The sequence below is a fragment of the Carlito syrichta genome, unplaced genomic scaffold (assembly GCF_000164805.1).
Source record: "Carlito syrichta isolate Samal-C Ts95f unplaced genomic scaffold, Tarsius_syrichta-2.0.1 Scaffold301868, whole genome shotgun sequence".
Lineage (NCBI taxonomy): Eukaryota > Metazoa > Chordata > Mammalia > Primates > Tarsiidae > Carlito > Carlito syrichta.
Window position 1 is genome coordinate 340,075 of NW_007245964.1, and position 8,840 is coordinate 348,914.

The 8,840-nt window shown below is 43.7% G+C and overlaps 1 protein-coding gene across 1 annotated transcript in view; it reads right to left on the reverse strand.

Annotated features, from left to right (window-relative positions):
- FHOD3 (formin homology 2 domain containing 3) overlaps nt 1-8,840 on the reverse strand; it is a 456,996-nt gene that overhangs the window by 56,382 nt on the left and 391,774 nt on the right. Inside the window, 1 exon segment of the mRNA XM_021711121.1 lies at nt 8,608-8,840. This exon segment is cut by the window's right edge and continues 128 nt beyond it. Within this exon segment, the coding sequence (XP_021566796.1) occupies nt 8,608-8,840 (233 nt within the window).

Sequence of the window (8,840 nt, forward strand, 5' to 3'; positions counted from 1 at the left end):
CGGTGGCTCACGCCTATAATGCTGACATTTTGGGAGGCTGAGGTGAGAAGACTACTCGAACCCAGGAGTTTGAGACCGTCCTGGGCAACATGGCAAGATTTCATTTCTGCAATAAATTAAAAAAATTAGCTGGGCGTAGTAGTACGCGCCTGTGATTCCAGTGACTTGGGAGGTTGAGGCAGAGGGATTGCCTAAACCTAGCAGGTTAAGGCTTAGGTAGCCATGATCACGCTACTGCACTCCAGCCTGGGTAACAGAGTGAGACTCCAACTCAAACAAAACGAAACAAAAACAAAATACCCAAACAGGGAAACAAAACTCAAACCTCATCAAGTATCTCTACCTGAAGAAAATGACAAGCTTTCCTTAAGAGAGATAAAAGAAGACTTGGATAAATGAGAAACATCACGTTCCTGGACAGGAAGTTTCAATGTCATAAGTATACGATCATTATTTCTAATATACATCTTTAAAGTAGTCCTATCAAAATTTCTGATTTTGGAATTTAAAAAAAATTTCTAAAGTTGTAACAAAGCATATATATGTACAAAAAGGTCAACAATTTCTTTTGTTTTTTAGTCCGGGTCTCACTCTGTCACCCAGGCTAGAGTACAGTGGCAAGATCATGGCTCACCACAGCCTCAAATTCCTGGGCTCAGGCAATCCTCCTGCCTCAGCCCCCCAAGTAGGCACATTCCACCATGCCTAGCTAATTTTTTTATTTTCTTTTTGTAGAGATGAGGTTTTGCTATGTTGCCTGGTCTGATCTTGAACTCAAGCAATCCTCTCACCAAATCTTCCCAGAAAGCTGGGATTACAGGTGTAAGCTACCACACTCAGCCAACAATATTCTTTAAAAGTCAAGTTATAAATAATACCTAATCAGTTATTCACTATGTAGCATAGACACTAGAATAGTTGGAATGATGGAACAGAATAGAATGATAGGACAATAAAGCTCTCACACAATGACCCAGGGCATTTCAGCAAAGACACTAAGACTAGTGACCCAGAAGCTAGTGTAAAAGATTGATTTCTAACATGGAACCAAAAAGATGAACTTTAAGTCAAACAAACCGATATGATGAGTGAATATCATGACAGACTGAATTGACTATCATCTTCATTCTTAGGAAGAGAAAAGACAAGGAGAAAGCAGGAACCCAGGCTTGTATGAGGACCGCCAAGGGGCAGCATGGCAGGACTACACACCCTGGAAAACCCTGACCAGAGTCTCAAAACATTCTCCATTATGGTCCATGATGACAAACCCCATGCAGGTGTAGGTGAGGCTGGGAAGAAAGCTCCACCCCCAACAGTCTCTTTCTGATTGGCTGTACATCTTCCCATATATATTTATTGCCTTGCTTCAATATATATCCCATTCTCTTAAACAGATATTTCTTGAGAACCTGTTTAGGTGCCCAGTCCTCAAGTGGTAATACTTCCATGGATACTAACAGAAAATACATATATCCAAAAGGCCAGGATGCTCCTGAAGCCCATGGTTTCTGTCTCAATTCTATGACAAAAGGTGAACTAGTCAAACCTCTGCCTCTTCTTCAGCAAATTCTAAGAAATATCAGGGAGGAAGGGACGGTGGAAGGTCCAGGTACGGGATGCTAGACCAGGGGCTGGCTGGATGTGTAAACAGGAACACTTGTCTCTTGAGTGGCTCAGTAAAAGGATGGATGTGAGGCAGCATGAGGGGAAGTCACCGTGGGGCTATCTCTGAACATGCTGCTTTCCAGAAGTGTTCAAGGGAAAAGAGGAACTTGCTTCTTTAAGGCGGTAGGTGAGAGTCTGGGAAGAAGTCAGGCTCTGTTTGGAGTTTGAAGTCAGACTCCAGAAAGTCTAGCTAAGCTGCCCCTGTATAGCAAAACTCCTTCTTCAAGGCTCCAGCTACCAGGGAGCCTCCGACATGCACATAGCAGCCCTTCCCCACAAGGATAAAGAGAGTCTCTGAAGAAATGCAGCAGGGTGAATGCCATATAGGGCTTGTGCTTGTTTTTGTTTTCAACTTGGCCAAGAACACCGCAGGGAGAGGGGGCAGAAGTGTGGTCAGCCAAGATGCCTGAGAGACAGAGGCTGCCCTTTGTGGAAAGAGAGGCTATCCAGGCATGCAGGGAGCTCTTAGAGAGAAGGGGCAGGAAGGAAATCATTAGGTGAGTCATTCTTTTTCTCCCAAACTGTCTTAAAGGGGTGAAGGTTCAGCTTCCAGGAAGAGGGAAGTGAGCCTTCCTAGGATGAGGCTTCCCCTAGATGGCACTTAAGACCAAAAGAATCACAGCACTTCAGAGTAATGTAGAGACATTGGGTAGTGACTGCCAATTGCCAAGGCTTTGGGGAAGTGCAGTGACTGTACTCTGAGTCCCAGAGTCTCCTGGTAGTCGGCTACCTGAGTTGGGAGTCCATTTTCTAGAACTAGCAGCCCCAAGAGGTAGGATCTTGCAAAGTTAGTAACTCTAAGAAGCAGAAAGTCACATATGAAAATAGAAATATTTTCTAGAACAGCTAAGCCAGATAACTTGGGTCAGCTGAATATAAGCAGGGCAGAGTCACAAGTCCGTGGGTGGACCCTTGGTGTGACAGTAATCCTTGATGCAGAGATGGATGATGAAACATCTCCCAGGAAGGCAATATGCAAGTCAGGTTTCTGGATAGAACACATTACTGCCTCTGAGGACAAGTATTTTAGAATCTCCAAATAAAAACTCAAGCTTCAATCTAAGTGATTATTGGGGATGGGTGACCACCACACAAGAGTAACCACAACCTGATTTTGGTCAACATCCTGAGGAAAGGCAAATATCTTAATTCTCCTCAGAGTCATTCAGTTTTAGAAAAAGAGAAGGGTGAGGATTTAGGCATCAGTTAGACAAGGGTGGAAAGGACAATTTAAACAGTAAAAAGTAGTCAGTGTGTGTCAAGTCTCCTCAAACGTCACCATATGGATCTACCCCTGTGTATATTTAAAGAGTGATTTGCCGGGCTCTGTGGCTCAGCCTGTAATCCCGCACCTTTGGGAAGCTGAGGTGAGTGGATTGCCTGAGCCCACGGGTTCAAGACCTGCCTGGGCAGCGAGACCTCATCTCTACAATAAATCAAAAAAATCAGCCGGGCATGGTAGCGCATGCCTGTAATTCCGGCTACTTGGAAGGCTGAGGCAGAAGGATTGCTGGAGCCCAGCAGGTCGAGGCTGCAGTGGCCGGGAGTGGCCACTGCACTCCAGTCTGGGCGACAGAGTGGGACTCCAACTCAAAAAAAAAAGAGTGATTTTACCAGAAATAGAGGATGTACTATTTTAAAAGTGGATATTTGACACATAGAACTTGTTTTCCAAGGTGTGTTGATTGAAAATAGAAACTGGACTAAGGGCAGGACGTATTAAGAGACCTCCAGGAGGACTGGAGGATCCCATGAAGTGTGAAAGCGCTTCCATGAAAGGCGACTAGCCCCATCGCAAATGCTTTTCAGCATCGCGGCTGGAGATCCCGTGTCTGGCTCAGCCAGGCAGACGTTCTAGAAATGGTAAATCATTCCTTTTCACTCCCCGCTTACTGCCAAGAGAATGATGCCACAGGATATTTTCAAAACTGTCTGTTGAGAAAGTGACAGTTACGAGGATGTAATGATACAGATGTCACAAAGATGTGACAGCTACGGAATTTTCCTAAAGTCTTGAAACAAGGGAGATGGGGAGATACATAGGAAGGCTTTAAGGCAAAACAAAAAACAAACAAATCAAAAACCCGAAAGCCTAACTAAAAGCTGAGATAACTTTAGTCAGAAACAAAATTCCTTGTCAGAGTCAGAATAAGCTTGCTTTATTGTTAAGGAAAATGTATTAATTTCCTATATTAGTCCTTTGGGTCTTCTATGGCAGAGGCCAGCTGCTAAGCAGTTAAACTTCCTGTGTTCATTTAGTTTGTCTATTACCCTAACCAGGGGACCTAGGAGAGAGGAAGGGTGCAGGACACAGACATCAGGACTGTCCCAGGCATGAGGGGGTAAGAGCACCCCACTTAAACCCCAAAGCTGTGTTTGGAGCTTCCAGGTAGCTATTCAGGTTGCTGAGTGTAATGTTAAATAACTTATTCCCTTCTATCCTGAACTTGAATATGGTGTAGTAAGGTTTTTTAATCTCTCCTTAGGAAATAAAAAAGGTCAGGGGGCACTAGTGTGGAGGGTGGTGATGGGAACACAGGGCTCCCCTGGTGTCTCATTTTTCACTTGAAATAATCTTGGTTGTACTTTAAAGTTACTGAGGAACTTTAAAAATATATTCAGGAGGCAGAAGGGTCGCTTAAAGCCAGTAGTTCAAGACCAGCCTGGGCAACATAGCAAGACCCCATTTATAAAAAAAATTGTTTTTTTTAGTTAGCTGAGTGTGATGGTGAGTGCCTGTTGTTTCAGCTACTCAGGAGGCTGAGGCAAGAGGATGCTTTAGTCCGGGAGTTCAAGGCTACAGTGAGCTATGATTACGTCACAATACTCTAGCCTGAGCAACAGAGTGAGATTCTGTTTCCAAAAAATAAAAATAACCCAGGCCAAAGCTCACCTGCCTCCCAAGCAATTAAAACATCATCTCTAAATTTTCTTTATATTATTTTATTTTTTTGAGGTGGAGTCTCACTCTGTCACCCAGACTGAAGTGCAGTGGTCGCTCCCGGCCACTGCAGCCTCGACCTGCTGGGCCCCTGAGATCCTTCCATCTCAGCCTTCCGAGTAGCCAGAATTACAGGCATGCACTACCACGTCTGGCTGATTTTTTGATTTATTGTAGAGATGAGGTCTCGCCAAGTTGCCCAGACAGGTCTTGAACCCGTGGGCTCAGGCAATCCACTCACCTCAGCCTCACAAAGCGCTGGGATTACAAACTGAGCCATCAAACCCGGCTCTTCTTTTTGTTTGTTTGTTTTTGGTTTTTGTCTTTTTTTTTTAGAGTTGGAATCTCACTCTGTCACCCAGACTGGAGTTCAGTGGCATGCTCCCAGCCACTGCAGCCTCACCCTGTTGGGCTCCGGCAATCCTTCCGCCTCAGCCTTCCAAGTTTCTGATCGGCTGGACATAGGGACTCACTCCTGTAATCCCAGCACTTTGGGAGTCTGAGGTGGGAGGACTGCTTGAGCCCAGGATTTCAAGACCCCTGGGCAACATAGAAAGAGCTCATCTCTCCAAAGAAATCAAAAAATTAGCTGGGCATGGTGGTATGCATCTGTAGTCCTGGCTACTTGGGAGGCTGGCCTGAGCCCAGGAAATCAAGGCTGTGGTGAGCTGTGATCATGCCACTGCACTCTGAGCTTGGGCAACAGAGTGAAACACTGACTCAAAAAAAAAAAAAAAAAAAGTTTTTGATTGATTTAGAAACTTCAAGATAAATAAAGTTAAATAGATAAACTTGAGGAACCCAAGAGAGTGAGATGGCATCAGGTCCCTAAAGAGGAAACTGAGTTTCACTCCACGTCTGTTTTGGTCTTGGGATACAGAAGCTGCCGTTGGGAGCAGGAGGGATTTTACTGCCCCTGATTAGGCACAAAGATTGAAAGGCCACGTTCCTGAGTGATGCCAAGTCCCTAGAGGATTCTTCTCCATACCCCTCAGGGCCCTTCTGCCCTGACACCTTTCTCTGGGAACATTGTAATGATCTTCTGTGTGATTCCAATCTTAGACCCACAGTAGAAACACAACATGATGAAATTAAGCATAGAATTTCCATCTTTCTTTATAAAACACAACAAAAATCATCTTACTAAAAACTATATATTTCCTGCTGAGACAGAAAAGTAAATCAAATTCCAGAAACTACTTTAAAAGAAAACCAAAAAGCTCATCTTTTTGGTCTTATCATTTTCACTAAGTCCTCCCCAGCCCTTTGCTCCAGCATCTGGCTCCAGCATCTTTGCTTTGGGTGACTTTGATAATCATAGCCAACTCTGGTCTAAGGTTCGTTTTCTGATGAAAATGAAAATTAACTCTGTTTTGTGCTGTCTTGTGAAGCCTATTTCATTTCATTTTTGTTGCATTTATTGTGTTTAATAAAAAAAAGTCTATGAACCAGAATTTGGAAGTGGCTATTTTACACTGTGTTTTATGAAAAATCACAGTCAAGGTTTAGAAACAGAAGTGAAATTGGTTATATCCATATTTGTAACATACACAAAATGGATTCAGCTCTCCAATGTGATACATTTTAGTTCTAATTTGCATTCTTACCATTTGTGACATTGTGTAAATTAGCTCCTGTTCCCATTTCCTATCCCAGAAAACAATGATGGGGGTGTTCCTGGGTCTCATTATAGAACATTCTGGAATCAGTTTGGTAAACTTTTCCACATATTACTTTCCTCTCATGCTCTCACTTTATGAAAACTAAACCAATGTTTGTCCATTGGCTAGGCAGTAAAGTATTCTAAGAAATCCAGGCAGAGATTAGAATCTTACTACCTACTAGAACAAATCAGCCACAATGGGGCTAAGAGAAAGAGGGAGTGGGGTGAATCCTTCCTTTTGGGTCTTGTTGAGGAAACTTTCAATCTTGCCATTTCTATTGTAAAACTGAAGTTAGAAGTGCCTTAACCATCTCTCCCCTGCAACCTCCAAGGGTGATCAGCCACCATAAGAAGCCTAGAGGCACAGTCAAACACAGGGACACATGAGGGAAGAGAGGGAGAGGGGAAGGTTGGCCAATTAGATCAATGGGTTGGAGGGTGGGGTTAGAGAGCTGGTAGTGGGTAACCCTTGGCAACCACAGACTTGCTGTCTTAATCCCTGCTGGTTTTCTCCTAAATGTCAAGTTGACTATAAGAACTGGAAGAGAGCATGTGGATGGCTCAGCACATGAGTGACCAGCCCTGGAAAGTCCAGACACAGACATACCAGAAGAGGGTGTCTGACACCCCTTTCCAGAGAGGGCAAAAGCTGGGTCTACTTTCAAGTAATGAATGAGACTGATTGGGCATGACTTTTTATACTGGATTCTAGCAAGGGGGTTTATAAACAAAAAAGCTCACATTCTGACTTGGGGAGATTCCTGAGGCTGGAAGTGATTCAGATTCACATCCTTTCTGAGATGGGGCAGAAGCAGACACTGGCATAAACACCAACCTTCAAAGAACAGCAAGGAGCTTAAGAACCCTAGCATGTGTTTTAAAAGGAAGTCGATCAATGACAACTCCCCCAAGTGGCCTTTCAGCATCACACAACAATGACAGGCGCTAACTCCATCACTGGGCTCCTAGTCTGAAGGACTTTGTGATTCAGAACTGGTACCCAACTGGCAGGCCTTGGAGCCTAATTCATGCAGTTTTATACTCACACAAAAAGATGATTAAAAGGATGGAATCACACAGGGAGTTAGAATTAATGCATGGTAATAAGCTCTTGAATGTTTATTTTAAATTTACTTTACAAAGTGCTTTCTGTTAACCCCAGTTCCTGAAAAGATGGTAGACTTAAGCTCATTTTAAAACTGGCATAGGCCACCCTCAGTGGCTCAGCTTGTAGCCCCAGCACTTTGGGAGGCGGAAGTGAGTGGATTGCCTGAGCCTGTGGGTTCAAGATTAGCCAGGGTCACTTGGTGAGACCTCGTCTCTACAATAAATAAAAAATTAGCCAGTCATGGTAACAACGTGCCTGTTGTTCTGGCTACTCGGAAGGTTGAGGCAGAAGGATCGCGGGAGCCCAGTAGGTCAACACTGGGGTGGCCATGAATGTGTCACTGTACTCCAGCCTGGGAGACAGAGTGAGACTCCAACTCAAACAAAACAAAACAAAACAAAATAAAAACTGGCATATACCCAGAATCCAAAGGGTTTTTAAAAGCCAGTTCTTTAAGACACGTAAAAGAGACAATTCATGCAGTGAATTATTAGACATATAATCTGTGATCCAGTTATCTTGCAATTTCTGTATCAGTGTTCATTAACCATGACTTAGTCGTCAATGCCCAATCGTCTCATGCACAGTGCTTCCCACCCATCAATGTGGATATAACATCTGTTAATATCACAGCAGCAGTGTCTATGGGATTCTCAAGCATTTATGAAAAATAATAAATCTCGATGCCTGTGTAATATTTACAGGATGCTAAACATATGGCTATTAGAAAACATCTAGATAATTGCAGGATGTAGTTTAGCCAGGGGATTCGCCAAATAAATGTCACTTGGATTATTACCTTTGAGAAAGCATTGTGTGGTTACCATTGAAGCTCAAACTACTACTGATGCAAGTAAGATTAGATCAACTTATTCACTGTGTTTGTAAGTCAGTAAGTCTACTTTCCTCTAGGTAACATCAACAACTTCTACTGGGCTATGCTGACATTCCCTGGCTGACCTTTTTGTCTCTGCCTCAGGGTTACCTCATTTTTCGAAAGTTCTGTTGCCTAACGTTAGCAAGCTGGGGTCCATGTTAGCTAAGAAGGCTCATATGGCTCACACCTCACATGTGGCACAAGGAACACGATACTAAAGGTCAGAGTTTTACACCAACAGGCTTTCTATCCAGTAGCAAAAGGAACACAAAGCAGAGTATTTAATACAGAACAAAGCTCTTCAGCCCTACCCAAATGCAAATCAAGGAGCATGCCGGAGACAGCAGTACCTTTGTAACAGACAGTTCCTTGGACTTAGACTCAAACAGGTGCTCCAGTCTGGAAGTGTCCACCTTAATGGGTTCCAGTTTTGACCACAGGAATTCTCTGCAGCGTCGGTTGTTTTTACACGGCCACTCAAAGGGCCTAACTTCATTCCAGAACAGCCGGATGGTCTTCTTTTTCTTAGTGAACGCAGGCTGACCCTTGGATACCTGGGACCACCCTAAGCCCTGAGGAGCGC